General features: G+C 39.3%; 1 protein-coding gene across 5 annotated transcripts in view; it reads right to left on the reverse strand.

Annotated features, from left to right (window-relative positions):
- Nucleotides 1-27,638, reverse strand: part of cadm1a (cell adhesion molecule 1a) — a 712,922-nt gene that overhangs the window by 136,852 nt on the left and 548,432 nt on the right. For all 5 annotated transcript variants that reach the window (XM_041800657.1, XM_041800659.1, XM_041800658.1 and 2 more), the window contains one exon: nucleotides 570-722. In XM_041800657.1, coding sequence (XP_041656591.1) covers nucleotides 570-722 — 153 coding nt within the window. The remainder of the gene's footprint in view (nucleotides 1-569; nucleotides 723-27,638) is intronic.

Below are 27,638 nucleotides of genomic sequence, written 5' to 3' on the forward strand. Positions count from 1 at the left end.
AGTGTGATAAATATGCAAAATATCAGGAATCAGAAAGGGGCAAATACTTTTTCACAGCACTGTATAAACGACACTAGAAAAGCTTCAAAATCTACATGTATGCACAGTAAATAAACAGTGACACCAGAGGAAAGCATGAGCCTAACAAGTACATACTTTTACATGGTGTGGCCTTTATATTGCAGTATTATAATGCTCTAATTTGGAGAATTTAATACTTTAACAGAAATAGATCTAATAAAAGACAAGTGAGACTTTTCAGTAACTTTTGCAGTGTGAATTTTAATCTCTTGGCATCCCACACTAAAAGCTTGCTACATTACATTTGCCTCTTTAACCACACCAGCATCATGACAGCACTTCATAAGCAACTATGAAACACATGATTTTCTTCACTGTAGCGGCTGTCAGAGCCTCCTGCAGTTTTCACGGGGAGCTGTCAAAATGTTGTTCACCATGTGAATGTGAATGTCTTCCACAGTCTAAATGTTGATTAATAGTCTCTACCTCCCTGCTACTAATAGCATTGACTGTTTGTGTGCGTGTGTGTATGCGTTTGGTGGAAGTACTTAGCACAGTGATGTCAGCGTAGGCTTCCTGTGGGGGGTCTGTGTAGAGCTGGCAAACATATCGACCCTCGTCTGACAGCGAGACATTAGACAGCGACACCCGCAGCTCGTTGTCTGAGAAGTTCACCAGCTGAAAGCGAGCGTCTTTCAGAGCTGAGGAGAAAAACACACAACACAATTCATTATTTAGATGATGCTCACATATACGGGTGGTAAACGTGCAGAGCAGAGCTAATTCAAGTTACAAATAGTGATCTCTGAAATATCACACACTTTTAATGTGCTCATCTCATGTTCATAATGCATGATTACCTCCACCAAGGAGGTTATGTGATTGGGTGGGTTTGTTAGTTTGTTAGCACCATAACTTAAAAAGTTTCAGGAAATTGCATAAGGAAGAGCTGATTAAATTTTGGGAGTGATCTGGATCACCATCTGGATCCAGGAATTTCTTTAAGGATTCTGTACTATTGGGTGATAAGAGCGAATGGCGGAGCTCTGCGCTGTTACCACTTTACACCAGGAGATGGCGGACATGAGTAACTTCAATCCCAGCAGTATTTTGGGTGTGTTTCTATTCAAAGTTTTGGAGTTTATAGAGGTTGAAAGACGCACGCCCGGTTGAGGAGACGAGTTGGAGCGTAACAGAAAGACAGTGAATTGTAGTGGGAACACTCACAATGCTGGGAGGAACAGAGGAATATTTGCCCTCTGCCATGACTTTCAGTCGTCCAGTGAGACCATGGGTGAGACTGTCAGTGCATCTGCTGGCACCAGCAGGCAATGCTTCCACCATGACAGTCCAACCATAGTGAAGCCAATGCTTTACCTCACCATGTTTCCACCCCACTGGGGAGGGAGTAACCAGCAAAATTTGTGATTGGGGGCACATGGGGACGGATCCAGGAACCTTTTGAAAGGATTTTTCACTATTGGAGATAGGGCTAATGGTGGAGGTCTGCGCTCTCTGAGTGCTTTTCTAGTTCTCTCTGTGATCCATCATGCTGTGAAACATGTTCGATCTTTTAATTCTAGCAGACAAAAAAATCCTCTCAGATCAGATTCTGATGTTCAGTCCAGTGATTCAAGCTTTAAGGTTCATGACCTGCAGACATAACCACACTTATCGTTCTTTCTGATGCTGCACAAGGCCAGTACAGCGACCATCTCACATGTACTTATGTACTTCAATGAATAGCACAGCACACATCTTATAAGGCTATATATAAGTGCTCTGAACTGCATACTCTCCAGTCCTTTCACACAAACATTGATGCACCGATGGCAGAGGCTTCATATAAGATGACGACCTACATGAGGAATCTCATCTGATTTACACCAATATCAGGGTCCACACTTACAGTTTTTAAAAAGTTGATTAAAATGTGAGAAACCATACAAAATGAAGGGCAAGAGTATTTTTTTAAATTTCCTATTCATAGCTTAAGGTCACGGGACTGTGCAGAGGCCAATAAGGCAAAAGTAAAACTCTTAGAACAGAGGGAGCTACCATTGAAGACAACTTGGGCATTTTATTCTACATCTCTGCAAAATAACACATATTAACATCACATCACATCAGCTGCCAGCTGAGAAGAGGATCAGGAGAGGAGGGTGGAACTGTCTTCCAAGCAGGGAGGGCCAACCAAACATGTGGGCCGGGCTAACTCCCCACATGACATCATGAGGGGAAAATCTAAGAACTGCTTGTTTCAGCACACATATTGGGGGGGGGGTATCTGATTCTTGGGGGAATTTTGGGCAAGCCAAGGGCACATATTTCTGCTAGAAAAACCTGAAAATGTGTATTTTGCAAATAGGTGACCTTTAAAGAGGTGGTGGTTTCATTTTCCAGCAGGACTTGGTGTCTGCCCGAACTGTTGAAATTAAAAAGCTCGTTAAACAACCATGATACTTCTGTGCTTGAGTGGCCTGCAAACCTGCCGGGGCTGAACATTTTCAAAACATTTTGACTTTAAATTTTGTGTTTTGACCTTTTGAACAAAAAAGGTTTCGCTTTATATCTCAGATTTTGAGTCTTTAAACCTATTATTTAGACTTTTTCTTTTATCTCAGATTCATTTATCATCAGACAAAAGCTTGTTCCCCTTGTAATTTATTGCTGGTGAAAATGAGGATGACAGTTTATGGTTCAATGTTGACCCTGTGAAGCCCTTAGGTTGGATCTCAATTCAGAATCTGGCCCCTGCTGTGATCGAGTTTGAAACCCCTGCCACAGAGAATCTCTGGGGTATGTTAAGAGGAAGATGAGAGACACAAGACTGGTGAAGGCTAGAATCAAAGCATCCTGGGCTTACATAACACCTCAGCAGTGCCAAAGACTGATCGCCTCCAAGCAGGGGTGTAGCTAGGGATTTTGGGCCCCCAGCAAGACTATTACACAGGGCCCCCCTTAACCTGCTGGCCCAGCAACTATGCATTTAACTTCTTTTAAACATAATTTTATGACCAATATTTTTACTACGGTTATATTACATTTACTTGCATTATTTTGCAGCACTGGACTATACCATTTGGACATTTTTAAAGGTAGAGCAGGGGCCCCCAGTATTGTATTTTACTCTACTTGATACAAATTTCAGTCTGTTGACTGATCATTTTGTCACCTTTGATTCAACAATGGCACTAATCACTAATAAAAAAGTAAATAAAAACATCATTCCAGGCTTTTCAAGGGCCCCTCCCCACTGTGGGCTCAGGTAACCAGTACCCTTTTCCCCCAGTAATCCATGCAAAAGGAGCCCCTACCAAGTATTTAGTGCGTATAAATGAACATACATTCCAGGAGGCCAACATTTCTGTTTTAAAAAGCCTTTTTTATTGGTTTTATGTCTTCTTCTATTTGTTGAGATGCTGAATTTGGGTGTTTTTGTCAGCTGTAAGCCATAATCATTACAACTTTGAATTGAACTACTACACTAAACTAGAATTTCAGCACTTTTTCAAAGCGTTACGGACAGTATGGCACCTTAAGTGCATCACACTTTCAGGGATGCATCGAAGAACTTTCCAGAGAGTAGAAATGTTAATTCAATCAGTCAATCAATCAATCAGAGAAGAAACATGATGCAACACAGTTGGGGCATGAAAAAGGAGAAAAATCAAAGCCAGGACACATTTCTCACTTTGATAACTCAGTGGTGTTCATAAAAAAAAAAAAAAAAAAACCTCAGACATACAACACATGCTAGCATCATGGTGGGTATTAACAGAGGCCTCAACCTTGGCTGTCCTCTAGTTGGCCTACAGCGGTATTGAGGACAAATCCATAAATCCTGCCTCCTCCTCATCTGCACCCACTTTCATCTTGGCTTACCTTGTTTGCCCACCTACCTAAGCTGGCTCTATCAGCTGTAATGTGGAATGACAACATGTGGTTAAGATGAAAGCCTAGCCATCTCCATCCTCCTTTGATGTGCTGATAAATTCTGCTCTGATTGACAGCAACTCTGGGCTCGTTGCACTCTGCACTCTCTTAGTATAGATCGGTGTACTCTTCCTTTGGCTCCGTGTTTTTCTCTACAGCTTAACGTATTAAACATGAACAGTTCTGACATACAACACTCCCAAACGGACTGAAACAGACAGGAAAACCAGTGGGTTACATTAAGATTTTACACATGATGAACAGGAGGAAGATGAGGCGTCTGTACGGCAGTAATATCGGCCTTTAATGTCAAGAAATCAACACTGAGAGAGCAATAGAAATGGAGGGAATGGGAGGGGGAGCTCTTCTGTGAGAATACTTATCACCACAATTGATTTTGTGCATCATTAAACAAGAACATCAGACACATTTAAATGATACCATAAGGCTGAATGGAGATGGCTTTTTGTCACTACATTTAATAGAGAAGAGAGAAAAAAAAAGAACTGCATCTAGATTTGACAAAAATACTCCCAGAGCAAACTTTGATCTCTGCAGACGCTCACACTGTTCTTCTTACAGGACATCACAGTATGATCTAGGATTTTGGATTTTTTTTTTTCTTTTTATTGCATATTACAATTTCACTCTTTTGCATTCAAAGCTGGTTTTGGGTCATGTTAGATTTATCTTCTGTCTCAAACTAGGAGGAGGAAAGGAAAGGAGACATTAAAAAGCATTGGTGGACTTATTTTACATCACTGTGACTTTAGACTGCACTAATTGTGGGCCTTAATTAATCATGATTAATGATATTAATCTTGACAGCCCTGTAATGATTAATCATTACTCAATGTTTCAGAGAGGAGGGATGGAGTCATTTTCAGGTTTTACACTTTTAGTAGAAAAAAAAATCCACTAACACAGTGCTTCCCAAACAGGGGGCCAAGCCCCCTTTGTGGACCCGTAGGTGGGCTACTGCGGCTCTAACAGAAATTATCTATAAAAAATGAACCACATCTTAAACAATCATATAATACTTTATTATTTGTTTTTATTTAAAATCTAAAGTAAAAAACAGAATTTTTAACTTATTTTTGTGATATATTTTGTCTGATGTGTACAGCTGTTGTCATGGTTTAACTGGTGTTGGATTAACTGGTGACGTTAATCATTGTACTAATTAATCAGTCTTAGGACAGTAGTTCTCAAACTGGGAGCCACAGCATGGGGGTCCATGAAATAATTTAAAATGAATTATTAAAGTAATGCCATGTCATTAAAAATCAAATACATACATTGGAACCACAGTGCCATAAAACAAACAAACTAAACCACTAACTCCCACATAAGCCAGCTCTGGGCCAATAAAAACTCAGATATGATTGTGACATATCACTGAATCTATCATTCATCACGCATCAGTTAATTTGCTCAGGATGCATTTGGTGTCTGGACTGGTTCAAATTCTTGAAGAGAATTCTATAAGAATTTGGAACCAGTCCACATTACATATATTTCTAGCTTTTACACTGGAAAAGGGCCTGGGATGAAAGCGTTAATGCAAGAAAACAACCTTGGCAGGTCATTGTAATTATGTGATCAATTGGAGTTTAGAAAAAAAAAAATATTGTGTTCCAGTCCTAATCTTAATCATTCATGTTTGCCTTATTGCATTACACTGTGTGGCAGGTAATTGTGCTTGCAGGTCACCTGACCTCTATATGCCTTCTATCTGAGACTCCTTATGAATGCTTATCATTTGGAGTACCTTGACAAAAGTGGTGGGAACACAGGAAGTTCTGGTCAACATCCCACCTAAAATCTGTGACAACTGTCTCATATAAACATTCATAAATATATGGCTTGTTCATTGGCTCTAGATTCTCCAACCCTACCAGTTTCCTTAATATTACACGTCAAATTTGACGTGCAATAGCAACACTGCATACGACTTTTCAGCACCTGTATTTGACAATGTTTATTTTTTGTGGGTTTTTGGTCACTTTAGGGATGGATGACAGATTTTAAGAGTACAAAACTGCATTTAGGGTGTTCATACAGTGGTATACTGTCAAAACAAGTCAAACTAGTAAAGCACTCAGAGAGCGCAGACCTCTGCCATTAGCCCTATCTCCCAATAGTAAAGAATCCTTTAAAAAATTACTGGATCCAGACGGCGATCTGGATCACTCCCAAAATCTCATCAGTTCTTCCTTATGCCATTTCTGACATTTCCTGAAAATTTCTCAAAATCTGTCCACAACTTTTTGAGTTATGTTGCTAACAAACAAACAAACTAACAAACCCTGCCGATCACATAACCTGCTTGGCAGAGGTAAATACACACAAACACTTTATAAGGATGAGAGAGCAGCTGCCATTTCTAACTTCTCCCCATCTGTGATTGTCTTTTCAGAAATGAAGACCAACAAATACCCTAAAACAACAATAACAGAAACAGATGTGGACAATGTTTGATCCAAGCAATTTAAAATTCAGCAATTAGCCTCTTGAAGCCTGTTGTATCATTGAAACAAACTTTTATGATACCTCTATCTAATCAATATTATCATAAATTATTTAAAAAAACCCTCTGAGAACAATCTGATAAATGATAAAAAATGCCCTCAAGTGGATTATCAGTTACCAAAAACACCTAACGTATCAAATAAGATTAAAAAAAATATTAAATTTGATGGAAATATGGATTTTTTGGATATCAGTACAAAGTAAAATAAACATTTCAGTTTCAAAAAGTTAGAATTTTCTAGCTATAGTTTGTGTATTCAGGCTTTAATGGGATAAGAGTCTCATTTTGTTCTGTTCATGATTTTTCCACTTCACAAATTTTACATAAAAGCAAAACAAACATCTTTTATTAAAGGTTCATTTCCATTGGTACAGCTATCAGTGTCTTTTATCTGGGAACAATGGGGCTTTTATTGTAGCAAATGAATAAGATGCTTCTAATTAGTGCAGCACATTCAAAAGCCATGTTAACCCTTATTAAAACCAGGGGTCAGACTTTAATCCTAATGATTTAATTGAATTCATTTTCACCAGATTAGAACATGCCAGAGCTGCAGAACACGGAGAACTGCAGAGAGCAAACTGACCTTTGACCCAATATTGTGTGAAATTTCACCTGTTTAATTAGGTATTTTATTGATAATGTCTATTAATATATCTAATTTAAGTCAGACTCATAGTTTCAGACATCACTGTGTATCTTTGTTTAATGCACAGCCCCTGGAGGGCTTAATAAAGGTGTTTGAACTGAATTGAATTAAACTGAATTAGAGCTCAGATAATGATATGGGCAGATGGTAGTTGAACTTTACACAAAGAGGATTTGAATGTTTTGTCCTTGTTGGAGCCAAGAAAAGCTTTAAAGCCAGTTGTGGTCTAAAGGTCACCAAAAAGAGAAATTAACCAGGAAAAGCCTGGTGAGCCACAAAGTTGTAACAAAGGAAGGTGTCATCAGCGTACGACTTGACCTTACACTTGGGAAATAACAAACCGAGCAAGAAATACTTTAGATTTGAAGAGTATTTGAAAAAAATGGTCTCTCTTTACAAGTGATTTGTTTTTGTGTGTGTGTGTGGGGGGGGGGGGGGTGTATGTGTGTGTGTGTGTGTGTGTGCCTTTTAGTTTTTCAGCTTTTTAAAAATTTATAAAGATGTAGAGACAGGATGAGGTGATGGGTTCAAAGGGAAAGTCAAGTGAGTGAGTTCAACTTTAAATATGATAAGTAATACAACTGTGAAAGTTTATAAAGTTGTCATGAAAGCAAATCTATTTCACTTTTGTTGATCTTAGTCATACATTGACTTTAAGACAAAGCAAGAGCCTCTTAGATGGATTTCTATGGATCCTTTCAGAACAAAAAACTTTTTTTTTTTTTTTTTTTTTTTAAATCAGAGAGCTTTGAACAATGTTTGAAAGATGATCAGATCAAATGTCTGGTTGGTCCTGCTTTGAAAACATGTGGTATATCTATAAAACATGACACAAATTGTTTTTTGCCAAAAAAGTAATTTTTACATCCATTTAAGATTTGGAAACAGTACAGCTAACATTTAGGGAAGGTATCTAAATAACCAGAATGAAAATCTTGTCTGATCTGTAGTAACACTGGTTGCTGCTTGGAGAAATTATGATGTGCTTTCAGTGTCAACTGAAAAAAGTGCTACAAAATTCTGTGTATAAGACATACTTTAAATTCCAATTTTTTTAATCTACAGCTCAAAAAGTAAGGAAATGTGTGTTTGTTAGAGCATTTCTTTGTTGTAGCAATGCTTCAACAATAAGTCTTACACCACTGGAAAGCCTGTTTATTTCTCTGTTCAATGGTTCACATTTGTAAGGAACATGCATTTGTGGGATGAGCAGCAGAGCTGAGTATGTGGGCTACATCCAGGACTTTGATAATGCCAAACAACTTGTTCTGCCATTGACTCTTGTTTGGTGTTTGGTGGATTGGATGATTGAAGTTTGAAGAAACAAGACACATTAAATTTAACTTTTTATTCATTTGACAGACAGAAGTGTGTGGAAGAACCATACACAGCCACAGCAGCCTGGCACCTCCTCCTTGGTCACTCTGGCACCAACAGCAAACCTGAGCTGATCCCACAAGTGTCCAATGGGGTTGAGGTCAGGACTGCTGGTAGGCCGTTCCACTCTGTCCACTCCCAAAATCTGGAGGTAGTCTCTAATAAAACCCACTCTCTTGGGTGAAACCCACATACTCAGCTCTGCTGCTCATCCCAAAAAGGCATGTTCCTTACAAATATGGCACCATTTAAAAGGGACATATGTGCTAATTTTAAAAGTGGGCATCATCTTGTGCGTTGGTTTGACTAATACACCAGTATAAAATGCTGTGGCATGTAGTGTCTTCACTACAAGTGCAGCTGCCACCTTCACCAACTGCACATCCTGATGCAAATGAAAATCTGCTCTCATTCATTGTTCTTTGCAGATGCTGGTTGTCTGTGCAGGTTCTCATTTATACTGGTCATGGTTAACCAAAATTTGATCCTCAAGCTAGTCCAGTTGATTTCCCTTTGGATCAAGCACTGGGACCTGGTTTTACAGCACTTTCACTTTATTTTAGACAACTGTTGCCATTTTCTGTCAGCCCTTTGATTTCATGCAGGCTACATAAAATAACTTTGTCCTTTTCTTAGCAACAAAACTTTGATGATCCAGCAGCTTTCTTCAACTTGTTAAATCAGCTGTTAAAATTCACAAGAGACCACATTAGTGATGTTGATGATTTCTCTAAATTGAGCACTGTAGAACAAAATTGAAAATTAATCATGGGACAAAACAAAAGTTTACCAATTTCCTTAATTTCAGAAAAAAAGAATCAAGAAACTGGATTAATTTCAATGTAAGCTACTTGGAATTTGAAACCTTTTTCCAGTGGATTATCTTCAATAAAAAAAAAAAGGGGGGGGGGGAGACAAATTCTTCCAAACTCTGTGTAAAAGCTTAATCTGTGTAACTGGCAAACCAACAAAACAACAAAAATCTAACAATTCTGATGAGGTAAAACTTTATTTTTATTTTACTTAATGTCAATGTCAATAACTACCAACTCTTTCCTTTTCACTGCGAAGCATCTATTTCTATTTGAAGGAAATATTCGGAGTGTCAACAATTTGACAAAATCCTTGCCAATCAAAAATAATCCATTTCACAAAAGCGTTTCTCAGAGATCTCATAATCCTCTTATGTGTCACTTCAAAATAAGGCATTGTGGTATAAGCAAGAGCTGAATAAATAAATACTTTCTAATACACATGGAAAAGAAATGTAGACACACTGTGGCAAGGACACAGCTCCCCCAGCTCAAGATTAACTCAGAAATTCAGTAGACTCAGTCATACAAGGACAGAGGATGGACAACAGCCTGGTTCACACAGCAGGGTCCAACACAGCGGTGCGTCTCACAATAAAAGGTGGCAAAGAGAAGGTGAGCTAGGTAACACTGCAGACATTTGTGTTATTGTTACGTCAGAGTACACTGGAACAGATATATTTCAGTCCTCTTTGTGCATTTCCCTCAAAAAAAAAAAAGAGTGTGACCTTTAGCCTCATGCCCTTTTTGACCCATTCTTCCTCTTATTCTATTCTATCTGATGGCATAAGAAGGACATCACTGATGTCTGACAAAGGTAATTGATAGTCTCTGGGAAAGAAAGGTCTGTCTAAACTCTGAAAGGCTGTAAATTATCTGATCTATCAGTTTTTACAGCTGATGTGAGAGCTCATTTACATACAGAGATAACAGAGGCAGAGCTGCCCTGAAGTACAGCCAAGGAGACTTAAGGAGTTAGCTGATGAAGTACAATTAAACTTATACTCTTCCTTCAGAGGTCCTGAAGAGCGGTATCATTGGTCATGTTGATTTCTGCTGATAAACAGTAAATCTGATTTAATGAACTCTCAGTGGGTTGCTGAAAACAAAATGCATTATCTTGTACAGGGGTCAACTCACATGATATGAAACCATGATGCCGATTTAGGACAGGACAGGACAGGACAGGACAGGACAGGACAGGATAGGACAGGATAAGATAGGATAGGATAGGATTGGGGCAGGACAGGACAGGACATGGCAGGACAGGCTAGGATAGGCTAGGACAGGCTAAGGCAGGTGGGGACAGGCTAGGACAGGCTAAGCTAGGCTAGGATAGGATAGGATAGGATGGGATATGAATGGACAAAAATGGAAAGGAAAGAAAAGGAAAGGATAGGATAGGATAGGACAGGTTATGATAGCATAGAAAAGGACAGGATAGGACAGGACAGGACAGGCTAGGCTAGGCTAGGCTAGGCTAGGCTAGGCTAGGATAGGGCAGGATAGGATAGGATAGGATAGGCTAGGCTAGGCTAGGACAGGACAGGACAGGATAGGATAGGATAGAATAGGCTAGGATAGGATAGGCTAGGCTAGGCTAGGCTAGGCTAGGATAGGGCAGGATAGGATAGGATAGGATAGGCTAGGCTAGGCTAGGCTAGGCTAGGCTAGGCTAGGCTAGGGCAGGATAGGATAGGACAGGACAGGATAGGATAGGACAGGACAGGACAGGATAGGATAGGATAGGCTAGGCTAGGCTAGGCTAGGCTAAGCTAGGATAGGGCAGGATAGGACAGGACAGGACAGGCTAGGACAGGCTAGGCTAGGCTACGATAGAATAGGATAGGATAGAATAGGAAAGGAAAGGAAAGGAAAGGAAAGGAAAGGAAAGGAAAGAATATTATAGGATAGGACAGGACAGGACAGGATAGGACAGGAAGGTTTCTGTGAACATGTGAAAACACTGAGATCTATGTGTGACTGTCTTTTTTATTTAGACCATTTAAAATATATGCCAACTGTCATGATCCAGGTTTTGATTTATTATGTTTCTGAGTTTTCCTATGGTTATCCTTTGTGAATTCTGTGATTTCTAGTTTGATCTTGTATTAGGTTTGGAGTTTATTAGGATTTTCCTTTAGCCCTCGTGTTTCTTGTGTAGTATTTTCCTGTTTCTAGTATTTAGTTACTTCTTGTGTTTTATGTTTTATCACTCCTTGTATTTCATGTCTAGTTATTCTCTGTGCTTCATGTTTAGGTTATTCCCTGTGTTTTATGTTTAGTTACTCCTTGTATTTTATGTCTAGTTATTCCTTGTTTCATGTCTAGTTTTACTCCTCGTGTTTCATGTTTAGTAATTCCCTGCTTCATGTTAGTTTTACATTCCCTGTGTTTCATGTTTGGTTAATTCCTATGTCTCATGTTTAGTTTTACTCCCTGTGTTTGAGTTTCACTCCTTGGTTCTTTGTATCCTCCTGTGTTTTCAGTGTTTCTGTAGTTTTGCTTCTTGTGTCCAGTTTTCAGTCCTTGTGTGCTTCTTGTGTTAGGTCCCATGTTTCCTGTTTTATTTTGTAGTTGCTTTCCCTTGTGTGTTATTCCAGTTTTGCTTCCTGCCTGAGTTTCCCCCCACTTTGATTATCCTTCACCAGTTTCACCTGTGTCTGATTGTCCACACCTGTCTGCCATTGTTAATCACTCCCTGTGTCTCCCTGTGTCTGTGTCGGTTTATTGCATATGTCTTCCCCGTGCTTCCTCATGCTCCCAGTGGATTTTGTTTTGTTTTGTTTTATGGACTTTTGAGTTTTGATTCCTAGGGTTTAGTTGTAAGTAGTTCTTTTGTTTGTTTGTTAATTGAATCCTTTTGTGTTATCTGCATTTGGGTCCTCCCTTTTTGAGTTTTTTGCCTGAAATCCTTGACACCAACCTCTTTCCTGGCTTGGTTTAATTTGGGCAGGCAAAAATCTGAGCCCATGACATCACCAGCCGTGATGGGGAATTACCTCATGTTTCTTTTCTTAACTTCTTTCCACCACCATCCAACATTATCCAGCTGTCCTCTTGTATAATTTAATGGCATCTTTTGTGGATTTACTTTGATTAATTTGACTCTTATTTATGTCAGAAATGTCAGCGTGAAGAGCCATGAATCAGTGACACGATGAGTCAACATGGCAGGAGAATCTGGCAACTTTTTTAAACAACAATTGTGATATTTGGAAATAGGGATTTGATCATTGTCTCTGGGACAACAGTATATTGCTGCACCAGTTATTTGAGTTTAAGCTAAATGTTTGGTGGATGATGATATTTTAACACACTGTGACAAATAAAGCAGATATTTTCCAAACATTTTTATGTGTTAAATTGCATCACTGCATTTCTATGAACCTTCATTCCTTGCCAAGCAACAGTGGGTGGGATTTGCCTTTATAGATGCAAGGCCTGCTGCTTTGATGTAACATTGTGTAACAAACCTTGTGACTGGGCAGAATTGTGAACCTTTATAGAAGCTTTCCCTTTTCCCTCTTATTTTTCTAGTGTTTACTGTGGATTCTGTTATCCACATTTTACACTGTGAACAATCTTAAATGGAAAAGCTTTTCAGGCAGCATGAAGAGCAGGTGTTTCAACAACAAATGGCTCTTATAAGGTACATCAACTATACTCATTTATTTGAGATAGACTTTAAAGTTGGAGAATATCCTATTCAACCCTGTTGTCCTAGAATCATCCCATCTTTACTCAGCACTTACAGTTTTGAAATACTAAATGGACTGGGTATAGATATCACTTTCCAAGTAGAGCTGGACAAAGTGCTTTCCAAAGCCACTCATGCACCCACACAGACTCGCACACAGCTGCCATACAAAGCACTAACCTGCTCACAGCACACAATATGAGCTTTAGTGCCTCATCCAAGGACACTTGGACATCCAGATAGAGACAACAGAGGACCAGGAAATTGCAATAGTGCATAATTTGCATGACTATAAGAGGCCAAAACTAGGGGAAGAGAAAGGTTGGTCTGGGTGAGAAATTATATGATCAATGAAAACTCCAACATTAGTTGAACTTTTGTGCTCTTATTGCAAAAGAAAACAATAATTGAACATAAACATTTGCCCACCATATCCCTAAAATGAATCTTACTGAACCCTTTAAACAGTTTCTCTCAGTTTTATTACAGCATGACCACCTGATGAATTGATTGATATTAACTTCATGCTCTGTAGTGAATGTAAAAACCTGAAATATTACACTCAAATAAGAACTTAGGAAAAGGCTGGAACTAAAAAAAGGCAAACACAAGCTAAAATCCATTGGCTGCTGTGATCTCACTGTTGAAACACAGCTTATATTGAAGCTAAAATAAGATGGAATGAGTCTTGTGTTGAAAATAAAGCTGAAAGCCAAACATGAGAGAATTGGGATCAGTATATTCCCTAATGGCTCTTTATCCCCCTTTTCACCTCTCCTAACTGCATGATTTTAATTCATCTCATTTTTTTCTCTCTCCCCCTCTCTTGTCTCATCTTCTTTCTTTCTCTGCATTTCATTTCAATGTTTTTTTTTTCATTCATTCTCTCTAGCTTCAGCAGAGGATGACTCCCATCCAGAGAGAGCTAGAGATGATGAGAGCGCCTCGCCTAAGTGGCTGCAATCAATTGTGATTAGTGGCTGCCGCTACTTTTTGAGAGGAGCACATCAAAGTTTTATTATCGGGTGTCAGACTGGGTGAGACGGGGTGGGGCGAGGGTAATTACGTTCTTATAACCAGCCTCCTCCCCACTCTAGGTGAAGTCCAGGCTGCCAAATCACCAGGCTGTAGATTCAACCGTATCATTCAGAGTATGGCAACAATTTTGAAGAGGTTCAGATGTTGTTAAAGCTCCTAAGTGCTCTTCTTTGTGGTCCACGAACCAAAGCATCGCCAGTTTTTCATCTTACATGTAGTCATGCTTACATTGAGTGTTGTTGAAATTTCAGAAATGTTGAAGAGTCATTTTCCATTTAGAAAAACAAGACATTTTCTATTTGATACAACTAGCTGTGCTTTTAAAACACTTTTATTTGTTTTAACTTATTGAATGATAATTCAGACTCACAGTAAACAATATGAGCATATCTTTATACACTAAGTTAGAAAAATGTCAAATAACAACATATAAATATGTAACATTATGACGCATGAAGCAAATACTCGGAACTATTTCTTGAGTAAACCACTGGGCGGAGTGACACAGTGCAGCAGCCATGCCTGGAGTGTAGTTCCGGCTTTGCATTTAGCTTTAAAACATCTCCGTCTCATAATGTTCCAAGATTATTTCATAGCGTGGTGAATGTACAGGTCACAACTTGTCCACGAGAGCGTTTTGGAGTTGTTGGATTGTGTATTTGATGAGTTTGATGAGGGAAAGCCGGAATACCATCTGCTTACATTGAGTTGGCACAGCAGGTCCAAACTCGGCAGCAGCCGATGTAAAAACAGCTTGCACCGACAACTGAAGGTATCGAACCTATTACTAAGACTATGGGAATTAAGGCAATGGACAAATTTGCCAAAATGTTGAAGTATCCCTTTAAGTGATTGTAATTTTGAGCCCACCAAGTCCAAAAGGCTGTATACAGATCTGACCAGCACTGGCAGAATCACCAGATAGATTATGGGAACATATAATCAGCAAATGCTGCTATAGTGATGTCATTTATTGGCTTTTGGCACCCTTGAGTGAAGTGTAGCCATTTAGCTGTCCCTGTGCACAGTGTTATGGTACTATCCTGAATGACAAGATGCCAGGCGCATAGATGCCTAGCAATCTAAGGCGCTACCCATGTACAGGGGCAGCTGGGTTCAAATCTGGCCTGTGGTCCTTTGCCGCATGACTCTCCCCACTCTCGTCCCATTTCCGACTCTATCAACTGTCCTTCTTTGTTGAATAAAGGCACTAAAAAGCCCAAAATACATCTTTAAAAAAAAACAAAAACAAAAAAAAACACACCATGCTCTTGTCTTGTCTTATGATCTTGAGCAGTCTTAATAGTATTTAAATGTACTAAAAACCCTCATCATACTGCATAGAAGAGTACTTGAAACAACAGATTGAATTAAATGTGACATTGTGGCTTCTGAATAGGTGTTTTTCAAGGCCAATGGTGGCTGTTGGCATATTGGAAAGGCTGGGCAACCTTGACTTTTGGCTAGTTCAGTGATGGACAAAAAGGTGTATTTTAGGTGGGCCATATTCTTCATGCAGCAATTTCTCTGCATAAGATTATGCATAACCCCTAGCCTCAATTAACCTTGCAAAGCAGATGGATACGCCCGTTTCCTTGTTTCTCACTGGCGAATCCATCTTGCAAAGCTTCCATCTGAACCGTTTGGGCCCGGCTAGAAAGTGACAGGACCAATCAGTGATGAGGAGCAGTACTTTCAGGCGCAGCAGAGTCATGACGTAAACAAGCAGCAGCAAGAGCTGGTGTAGTTATGGCGGAAGAGATTAGCGTGGGTGCTGCTACAGCGCCAGTTTTATGAGAACTTGACAACATTTCTTTGTTAAAAGAAGAACAAAGAACAGCAGTGAGTTGTTTTCTTTTCAAAAACGACAAAAGTCGAGTACTTACATGTCTACAGTCGCTATGTTTCGCGTTATTCCTCAGTAGCTATGTCACATGTTTTGTTGCTCTGATTGTCCCGTAGAGATGTGATAGACAGAACGTTTATCCAATCACACCAAGTTTTTTCAAATCCTCTGCCTTTTCTCAAACGTTTCCTACTGAAGCTTTCCCAGATGGATGTGTGAAACAAATCCATCTGGCGTGTCAGGTTAAGCCTCAGTACCACCATATCAGAAAAGAAAAGATAAAATCTCTTGGAAAGAGCACAAAAGGCATTTAATAAATCTTTCAGTGAAGCTCAAATGAACCAAGACGGGATTTTGTCTTCATTTGCTTCGGTTTAATTTAATTCTTGTTGCAGCACTGCAGTCGCCCCCTGCTGGCCATTTAAAGGCCATCTGTTTTCATACATTATTTTACTGGCTTCCTGTTTAAACCAGAAGCTTGTTCCACTTGTTTAGTAGAGGGTCTGCTCTTCAAAGTAGTACTAATATTGTTCTATGTCTGAATATCTTAATAGATATTCAGCGGCCAACCCTTAAATCATGAGAGGGTGTTTTATCAGGGCTCTATGTCTTGGTGGGTCCAGTCCCCTAGTGATTAATTTAGCTGTGAATCCAACAAAATGCTCCTCTTTTTAAAATAAAACTCCACCAGATGAAGAGCGGCTCAAAAATATTCAAAACCAAGAGTGAGTTTAATGACTTCTTCATCTCAGCTGGCTTGTTCTAGTCGGACTCTCTCCTGCTGTTTCAACTTGATGCTCGACACGCTCAGTCCCTTTTTCAAGTGTGAAGCTGTGATCAAGTAATTTCTTGTTAAAGTCAGGGGTCATGCAGAACATGACAGAACATTTCTTTGTTAGATGCTTTAGTGTGACCCATGATATGACAAGCCTGTGTGCGGTATTTCAATTTAGGCTTGGGTGGAGACAAGTTTTACTCTGATTTTATAAAAACTTGCACAACTACTTCATCAGTCAAACTGTGTCCTTCATGTGGGAACATACTGTAAAAGTAGTCCCTCTCAAAGCTTCCTCGTTAAGCTGTTTTCACATAAACTTTTACCCTGAACTCTACCGGCCTTCAGTGGACGGATCACCCACTGCTACTGAAGCAGAAACGTCTCCTCCTCCTCCACATGAGAGCAAGGACAGCGCTTTTGTTCAAGTGCATGAATGCTCCACTCAGCCTTTTTAAACAACTAACAATATAAGTGTGTGAGAAAGAAGACAATATTTTATTTTGTGTGTAAAGTCAGGAGAACATATCCTTTTCTTCTTGGAAACATTAAGTGCTGAAAAGAACACAGAGGGCAAGGGAGTCCAAAGTGTTAGCCATGCCTTCGACAATGCTATGATCTGTTATTTTTGTTTAGAAATAAAAAAGATGCATGAGATTGATTTACAAGCTTAGGAATTAGGTCTGCAGTGTGGTAAGATGTTCCTGCATCTTTGTTCGGTGATCTATTCATGCTGCAAGGCCAAGCAGTTTGGCACATAGGGAGGAAATGTTCAAGAAGTGACACAAGCTGTTAAAAGTTAGCAAAAGAAATTGAGGATTTTTAGCGAAACTATGGAGGACTTTAAAGTGCAACTAAAACCCTCAGATGTTGCAATAACACATACATTTCTTAAAACAACATCAAAACTTTTGTCTTCTACATCACGGTTTCACACTGAGGTTGCTCATGGGAAGTCTGCCTTGTATAGTTGTGACATTATGGCTAATAATAGCTATGGTCAGAATCAGTATGGTAAAGGGATTGGTAAGGGTCTGTGATTTTCACCTCTGATTTTCATCTCTGCTTCTGCAGATGTTGTGGTTCTGTTGGCTTCTCAAACCAGGAGCCTTCTGTGGGTATTGGGGTGGTTTGCAGCTGAGTGCAAAGAAGTCAGCATGCAGGTCCACATCTGAAGCCATGGTTCTCTGCTAGTAAGCAGTAGATTGCTCCCTCCAGGAGGAAAGAGAGTTTTTGCCCCAAATGAAGGAGTTCAAGTACCTTAGGGTCTTGTTCATGAGTGAGAGAAGAATGGAGTGATAGATTGACAGGTGGATTGCTGCTTCAGGAGTAGTTTTGCAGACATTGTACTGGACCTGGAGGTGAGCTGGAAGGCAAAGCTCTTGATATAGCGGTTGATTTTCGTTCCAACCCTCATCTATGGTTATGAAACCTAGGTATTAACCTACATACTGAGATCCCAGGTTCAAGCAGTCAAAATGAGATTCCTCAGGATGGTGTCTAGGCTCAGCCTTAGAGAGGAGCTTGCACATCTGTAGGGAGCTTGAAGTAGAGCCGAGCTCAACTGGCTCCTTTGCCTTGAAAGGGGCCTGGTGAGGTGGTTCAGGCATCTGATTAGGATACCCCCTGGATGCTTCCCTGTTGAGGTCCTCTAGGCCAGGGGTTCTCAACGTTGGGGTTGCAAGACACTGAGAGAGGGTCTCCAGATACCTTAAAAAACTAAGAACATTTTGGAATTACACTGTTGCCACTTTACACCAATGTTGTCTAATTGAAACCCATTTTTATCACTTTTTTGCACCAATTTTGCCAATTCTAACACATTTTTGCAACTTAAAACCCATTTTTGTCAATTGTAAACCCTTTCCACCACTTTTTCTGCCTGTTTTTGCCACTTCTAAACTAAATCTTGTGACTCTCTGCCTATTGTTGGCTCTGTTGACACATTATTGCCACTATTAACCCCTTTTACCACTTTATAAGCCACATTTCACTATTTGAAAAGCCCATTTTTGCCAATTTATGACTATTTCTGCCTCAGCTAACCCATTTTTGCCAGTTTTATCAATTCTAATCCCATTTCACCTAATGTCCACCTTTTTTTTGCCACTTTAAATGCCATTTCAGCCACTTTTGAATCCCCTTTTACCACTTAATATACCCATTTTTGCCATTTTTTTGGTTATTTTCTGCCACTTTTCTCTAATTTTTGGCATTTCTCACCCATTTCTGCTACTTTTAAAATATAATTTCACCACCTTTCCCACGATTTTTTGCCATTAAAAAAGAGTTTTAGCTATTTATAACGTGCTTTAATTCTGTTTTTAACAAAACGATTTACATTTTTAAGAGGGCTACTTACACAAATGAATTAAAGTTTGTTAATTTCATAACAGTGGTTATTATTCAGGTCAAATATAAAATACCACGGTTTAACTTTACAATGGACCATGATTTTGCTGGCCCCCAGTTTGACTGGGCCCCAGAAAACTCTCCATTTTTCCCGGTCTAATGGGTGGCTTTGTCTGCACATGACTATTCTTCAATGTGCATGGCTGTGTTCAACCCCCTTCAGGGACAGTGGGGGTCCCTGGTCTCTGGCACATTTATTTTATCCTACCTTCCAGGGTAGATACAGCTCAGCTGAAACTCTAGGATTTAGTAACTCTGTCATTCAAAGTGAAAGATACAAGTGTTTAAATGATCTAAAGGCCTCAAGCTGAAGAAAAATCAGGATACTTTTGCTAGTTAACATGCCAGTGTCATATCTAAGATGAATGTAAAGTGTTAATTACATCACCTGTTTAAAACTCTACACAAATGCTGCAAAAGTCACAAGTGGAAATCTCACAACCAACATGAGATAAAAATATGTAAAACATATGGTACTTTGAGAGTTTGAGTTAAAACCTTGCAGCTGTATAATTCTTCTGACTGTGAATACTGCACAAGAGTATTCACTTATTAAACAGGTCATTGTGCAATGGAAACATCACCATCTGTGCATACTCTGCTATAACAATAGAGTCAGCAACAACCTACTGGAGCATCATGTTTATCTTGTCACAGCGGTAAACTGCTGTTTCTTAGTGTGGGGTGAACACAGCCACCCAACGCTTTCTAACTTCTTTTCTGCAGGAACATCTGTGGAACTCACAGTGCTGTTTATTCAAGGCAGTATGAGGGACTGAGGGTCATTAGAGCTGAGACAAACAGCACCAAAGCAAGAAGAAGAAAGCCAACTTTCCAAATATGACTTTACAAGTATGAGTCAGATTCAGAATGCTTGTGCTGAATCTCCTGTAGATCCAGAGATGCTTTCTCAGGCCTGCTTCTTTTATTTTGAGGCCAATTTTCAGCTTTGCTTAGCTGAAGGTGTGTATCACAATTTGAGGCTCATCACAACCAGTACCAATAATCCTTGGAATTTTAGTGTCAATATTGTTATTTTACTGCTCCTGATCAAGTCAGAGTCATCTCTATCTGGAACTGGTAATCTCATACATGCTTGATAATCTTCAGGGTAGATGTGGAGGTAGAAAGACGGTTGTGTTTATGGCTTAAAATCAACAACAAGCTTAAAGTGTCCTGCAGGATGGGCTCCATTTTCCACTTAGAATATAAACAAATGTCGACACAGGTGGCTGCTTCTTCTTCTTTCTATTTGGCAGATCTGCAAACCTACGTGCATGCCGACTGTATCAGACTGTGGAATAGGCAATGCTCTCAGGGGATGAGGGGGGAAAGACCAAAAACAGTTGTACCTTATGTGAAAACACCCTTAGTCTACATCAGGGGTATCAAACTAAAGGCTCGGGGGCCAAATCCCATCTGTGGTACAGTTATACTGGCCCACAAGATCATATTATATTTTGGTTACAGCTGGCCCACCAGTATAAGGTCTGCAGGTTTCCTACAGTATAAAAATGTAAAATTTAAGCTTGATGATTTAAAGAACCGTTGACAAGTCATTAAAATTTAAAATGTAAGAAAATCTACAAAATAGATAGAAGGTCAGGGATGTGGGAAAAGAAATCAATTTGTGTTTTCATTTTATATTTTAAATTATGCAAATTACAATTACAACTTAAACTAATGTTTTTTCTAATATAATTCATATTTTTACATTTTAGTTCAAAATTCTAAATTTCAAGTCATATTTCGACTTACCAAACTTGTGATTTTGAATTTTATCTTATAGTTTGACCTTTAACACTCATGATTTAGAATGTATTTTGACCCTTTAACTAGAATTTGAATTTTATCTCATATTTTTGCCTCATTTTGGCTTTTTTCTGATTTATATGCCTAAAACATTATTTTGATATTTAATTTTGAGTTTTGTCCTGTTGAACTAACACTTACTTTGCTTTTTAATCTCAGATTTTTAGCCTTTAAATGTTTCAGTTTGACCCTTTTTTTTAATCTCAAAATCATTTATCATCAGAGCTTAGTTTATCCCTAAGTTATTACTGGTGAAAATGAAGTAAACAGTTAATGGTTAAATGTTGATCCTTTTAAGCTCTCAGGTTAGACCTACATTCAGAATCCAACCTCTGCTGTGATTGTGTTTGTCCCTCCTGGCCTAGATTGTTCCAACTGGTTCCTAATAAGCACAAGTGCTACCGAAGCAGCTCTAAACATGCCTTTTTTTAATGATACAACCACAGCTTCTCTTCTGATATTAGGGACAATAGCACTCCCTTTCATGCAATATTGCCTACTTATGGAACAAAGCAGTTCCTTCTAGGAAAAGGGCATTTTTCTGAGTCATCAGAACGTGTTATGAACAAACTGAACTGCATATAATTCAATGATCACTGCAGAACAACTTTGTGTGGTCACGCAGTGTCACGGCAGCATGTGTAATAGTTAAACTACTCTTCAGACCAACTTTTGCGACTTTCAAAGCACTCTTCCTCTGTCCCTTCACCCTCTCCTGCTCTCCATCTCCCATAATCCAGCAGTGTGGACTCAGACAGAGATGGCAGATGCGATATTTTGAATGTTGTTTGGAGGCTGCCTGCCGGAGTCCATGTCATAATGAAGCAGTGCAGCTGCGGCGAAGATGCCTGGGAGGGATCACAGGAGATCAAGGAGACCCCCGTCAAAGAAGAACACCTTGCCCTTGACAGCCAGCTTGTGGGAGTTGGCACAACAGCAGATAAATACCAGGCTCTGTTTAGCATATGCATTAGGGCTTCTTTTACTGCAGGTGCTGCCTTGTATCGTATGTAGAAGGTATGTTTGTGAGGCGGTTAACATGGCTAAGGAGGGGGTTGGTAGGTGAGGAAGAGGGTCTGACATTCAGCACCCAGCAGGGAGGAAGTCTGTGGAGGATCAGACTGCAGAAAGAACAGCAGTGCATGTACAGTATGTTTTTATGTCAGTGTTGGACGTCTGTTCAAGAAAAGTGCAGCGGCATTAAAAATGTACAAGGACCACACAGCACACAGGCAGCAGCTCAAGATATGGCATAATATCTGAGAGATGAAGCTCATTATGGAGAACATGCAGAAATGTGGATTTATCTAGATTCAGTCAGTGAGAGTAATGTGAAGTATGGGAGTAATCATGTGTACATAGTTATTTCAATAAAAGACCGGAAATAAAATACTAGATGACATTTGAAAGATGGGATGTAAGAACAGGGATTTGCAAATTAGGCTGTGGCTGATGCCTCCTTTTTATTTGGATCTATTTTCCACTGGTTTTGCACTTTTTGTTGTCTGCAGTAATATTCCTGATGTTTTCCTCTATGTTTCAGTGCATCAAGATGCATATTTTTTTTTTACAGATTTTCCTAAATAGTCGATGCAAATGACAGTCAGTATAATTTCAAGTCATCGACCTTTTTAATTCAAATTTGGACAGTTTGGAGAAAGCCCCTTTCGATGAGTTCAGTGTGGAAGAACCTGATTGCAACTTCTGCAATCTGAAAATTGCAGCAGGCCATATTAAGATTTAATCTAATCTGCGATTAAAAGCCCAGGCCTACTATGGATCTAATCATTAAAGTCCTCCAGTCTCACACGAGTTCCAGGCTCGCTGAAAATGCTGCCTACAGGATTCAAAGGCATCAGTAGCTTCAAAGGGAAGGCACAACAGCTAGCTTCAAGTAAGAGGCAACGATTTATGGTTCAAAGGTCAGTTAACCTCTGATAAACTGTCACTTCTTGTCGTTTAGGACAGCGCTGGTCCGGAAGGCATTTTAAAGATCACATTCAGAGAAAAACTGTCACACAGCCACCACTCTTTGCTGCTGCAGTGAGTCCTTTGTTTTTTCTTCGCTGCTCTAAAAACGGTAGCCCGTGCATGCAGTGCCTTCTGGCAGCGATGCAGAACTGATTTCCAGTTTATAGCGCTAACAGTTAGCATGGCTAAACGAAGCAACATATAAAGCTAAACCAAATGGTATCGGCTCGTGCATAAACTCATGTACTTGCCAATACCAATACCTGCATTTTATGCAGCATTGGACATATTTCCAATACTGGTATTGGAATCGGAACAAACCTGTTACAGACATCTTGCTTCTCTCATTCTTGTGTGCCTTCTGTGTTTGCACACTGCCCTTTCATCTCATGCCCTTATATGGGCATAAAAAGGGTGTGTCTCTTTGCTAAGTAGGAGAAATGTGCAAATGCCTCCAGCTTCCAAGCTCTTCAGCCACTTTCTGCAAACCAGCTTCACACTGTTTACCCACTGACACTGTGATCTTGTCCTAAATGAAAAGTGCTCAGTTTGACGGTTTCCTGATATGAAATCACAGAATGCTTATAAACACATGTCTAAGGAGGCAGAATAAGCGCCTACTGAATGCACAGTAAATGGCATGCTGTCACTGAAGAACTGCTAAACTTCAGATATGTTTATTATTCATGATAAAAAAATAAATCTTATTAAATTGGAGATATAATGTAATGCTGCTTTTACATCGTTTTAAAATGATCTACTGGGCGAACATTTCTCAACACACGGGCTTAAAAACACAAGTAAATGAACCGAAATCATCCAAGACAGCGTAAAGAACAGAGAGTGTCCGACTGCACTCAGCTAATTAGAGCTGAGACATGATAACTGGGCAGGATAAGAATAAACATAACAGGTCATTAAATGTTTAGGGACACGAGCTGCTTTTATTGAATCAGACATGCTGAAAGCCGAGCATGTTTGGCTGATTGTATTAACCTCACGCTGTATTAATCCTGCTGCAGACATGAGGGTCAAACTTAATGCAGCTCCCTGCAAGCACAAGTAATGTAAGAGAATATTAATTAGTGTAATACAACTTTTCTGCCTGCTCTGCTCACATGCTTTGGTGAAACTACACCGTTTATGACGTTTGTGTTCATTCATCAGGTTCCTCTCCTCACTGCAGGTTGACTACGATTTCACCAAATGTAAATGATGTGTCAGAGGTCTGTCTCATTTTATAGCGGCTTGCAAAATGAACTGACATAAATAAATGCCTCACCGGGATTGATTTCCACGTCAGCCTATCACATCAGACTACTTCAGACTATAATTAAACACGTGCCATATCAATCACACAAAGACCCGGCAGAGCCGGATGATTTCTCTCTCACAGGAGAGAGAGCGTGCTTCCAGCTACAGTCTACTTTCTCATCTGACGGACAGATTATTACCTCCTAATGATATTTTACAGGAGACTGTTTCCTTAACAGCAACAAGTTTACATGTCAGCTACGAATGTCAGCACACATGACTGAAAATATATCCTGAGATCAATACTGGTATCACAGTATAATAGACAACTCTTGTTCTTCAGTTCTCTGACAAATAAAATAAAAACTGTTTTCTGTATATATGAGAAATACTTTTTATATTTTAAAGTTATATAGTTATTTACAATGTTTCAACTGAAATTTCAGATTTTTTACCCACTAAATTCATTAAATTAGATTTAAATTTTCATTTTATTTTGAGATTATTCTGTCAAAAACAAACAAACAAACAAACAAACCAAAAAAAAAAAAACAAGATTGTACAATATTTGGTTTTAGCCGATATCAGATATTTGAAATGATATTTAAATGTAACTCAGGTCAAAATTTTCAGCCCTTAGACCTTGTATAATCTTAAGTTAACAGTGTACAAATTAACTTAAATTTCAGTCCTTAAAAAATGTAACCAGCCTAAAACTCCATTTAAGGGGCTCTATGCAAGATTTAGAAAAATATCAGTGTAGCGACAGCGCCGGCCATTAGGCGAACTACAACTTGCTCGTCCACGATGGCGCGCTCCTTGCTCATGAAAGAGGCTCCAGATTATCAACTGATGCACACACAGACCAAGGTGATTTACCGGCATCATGTATACAGAGGAGGTAAGTGAAGTAACACTTAAAAGTTCCACGAACCAAAAATGAAAATGAATAAAGTATATTTGAACCTCTAGTGCGGACATGGCACAAAATTAAATATTGGTTCATATGAGGTGATTAAAAAAGGACGATATTTTCGAGACCATTTCTATGAATGAACAACTTAGCTACTTAGTGCAGCATTGACCAATTTTATTGTCTTGTTATGAGTGTAAAGTGTATTGAATGGGAAGCGTTTTAGAGCAGAAGCAACAGGGCAAACATTGCTCTGATAATGGTGCCTCGACTGCAGATATCAGAGAGCTTACATTATGTGTTGAAGATATTTTACGAACTAAGTATCAAAAAATAAACTCAGTAAGTTGAGTCCAGTGCCAGGAAGCAAGAAAAAGATGCAATATTATCCGGAAAACACTAAATGAGCAACGTGACATTCTCGTTGTTTGGAAAGCATCTTCGTAAGCAAGCTAACGTGATGTAGCATATGTTTTATACAACATGAAACACTACAATGTATTTCATGGTCCGGAGTGATGCCTTACCTTTTCAACAGAAAGACGATCATCTCTGGATTGGTATTCATCCAGAGCGCCAAGATAAGCTCCCTCCATTTCTCAAATACTTCACCGATATTTATCCTTTATTTCCCCCTGGCATCGGTCACACTATCTTTTAGCTTGACGGGCTTCAGCAGATAAAGCTACCCTAATTTTTTATATTTTCGCGGAGTTTTTGTGGGTGTTTGGGCTGAGCTAGCTGGTCGTTTACTCGCGGAAGCAGCCTTCTCCATTCAACACGCCGTCGTCAGGTATAAACAGAGCAAGGGGGTGCACGCATTACGTAGTACCTGACGTCACTTTCGTTGAGATTTCATGGAAAATTTGACCCGAATTCTTCACAGAGAAACGACTCCACAGGCTTATACAGGCAAACAAGGAAGACATAAAGAGCCTCATTCTTCACATCGGGATAAAGTGCGCACCATTATATACTCAAAAGTGGGAAGTTTTAAAGCAAAAATCTTACATAGAGCCCCTTTAACTTATTTGTTCATATGGTCAATATTAACAGCTGATACAGTCAGGTTTTTACAGCCTAAAGATCATTTTGAATATAGGCAGAAATTTTCATATTTGCCAATATGATAATTCACGTTTTGAGCTAATATCTGCCAATATCATGACAAAAATATCATGCATCCCTAAGAAAATAATTTAAAAGTAACATATTATTCAAAATACACTTTTTCAGGCTTGTCTAACAAAAAATGTGCCCCAGGTCTGTCCACAATCCCCCCAAGAATCAGAAAAATGCACTTCCTCCCCACCTTCAGAAAATTTGTCCTGAAACAAGTTCTCAGATTTTCCCCTCATGATGTCATGTGGGGAGTTAGCACTGCCCCCACGTTTTATTGGCCCTACCCACTTGAAAGAACGTTCCACCCTCCTCTCCTGATCCATTAAGCCACATCCATTTCCTGAGAAGGGCGGAGTCAGGGGCGGAGTCAGATGACTAGAAAAATGCTATACAAGCTCCAGTCCATTTACCACTACAGAGGTTGGCTTTAAAGAAGGTGTCACCTTTTTTTCTGCTATGAAAATGATGGAAAATTGTGTCATACCCAACTGCTGTTGATATCATTTTTTACATTACTATTATGATAATTGCTATGCACTTAAAAGTAATGAAATTAACAAAAACAGGAAAAATAATGCCAAGCAAAGATTTTTGAATGTGTTTGGCTATGGCTACAGCTGACCAGATGGATCTTCTGTATGATGGGATAAGACGAAGGAGGAGCCTCTGCTGTGACTTTATTGACCTTCAAATGCACACTATGGTCAGCTGCAGCATCTTAAATAAGACAGGCCCAAAACCTGCTATCACACAATTTCAATTTGCTTCTGCCAAGTCTGTACACCTCTCTTCATCAGCTATGTCAGACAAGAGACAAGCTGAAAACACCCCCTGCAACTCTTAAGAAAAGGATTGTAATGCTCTTTTGTTCATCAGTGGTTTAAATTGTTCATATGTGTATCGTTTTTTAATTGGCATCCATACATCCCTGATAGGCTAGCAGCTTCAGGAAGGTTACCAGGAATGTCTGGACATTTATTTCTGGTGTTGTAATGTCTTTCAAAGACGCGTTTCCTGTGTTTGCGCTTGTTTTAGGTAATGCAAATGCAATTTTATGCAAAGTCTTCCTGGTGGAGAAATACTTTAAAAAACAGATGCTCTTTGATTATCAAATTTATGTTTCATTGTTTACGTGATTTCAATTTGAGAACTACTCTCGTGTCATGAGGGCAAACTAGGACACTGGAAAAAACACTCTTTTTATGATAATTGTGGAGTATTCAGACATTGAATCAAGATATAAACTAGTGCCAAGTGAAACCACAGAGAAAAATCAGCTAAAAATATTCTAACTTTGTTGAATGTTTGTAGTAGAATGAACTCTGACCTGTTGTTCAGGTGTCGGCACAGAAAAACACCAGGCAAACAAACCAACCACAAATAAAATCTACTTATGGGAGACAAAGTGAAAACACCAAACAGCAGTGCCATTCAGCTTGTAAAGACCATGTTGGGGTTGTATTTTAT

This window comes from Cheilinus undulatus, linkage group 12, assembly GCF_018320785.1.
Source record: "Cheilinus undulatus linkage group 12, ASM1832078v1, whole genome shotgun sequence".
In the NCBI taxonomy this organism is placed as follows: Eukaryota; Metazoa; Chordata; class Actinopteri; order Labriformes; family Labridae; genus Cheilinus; species Cheilinus undulatus.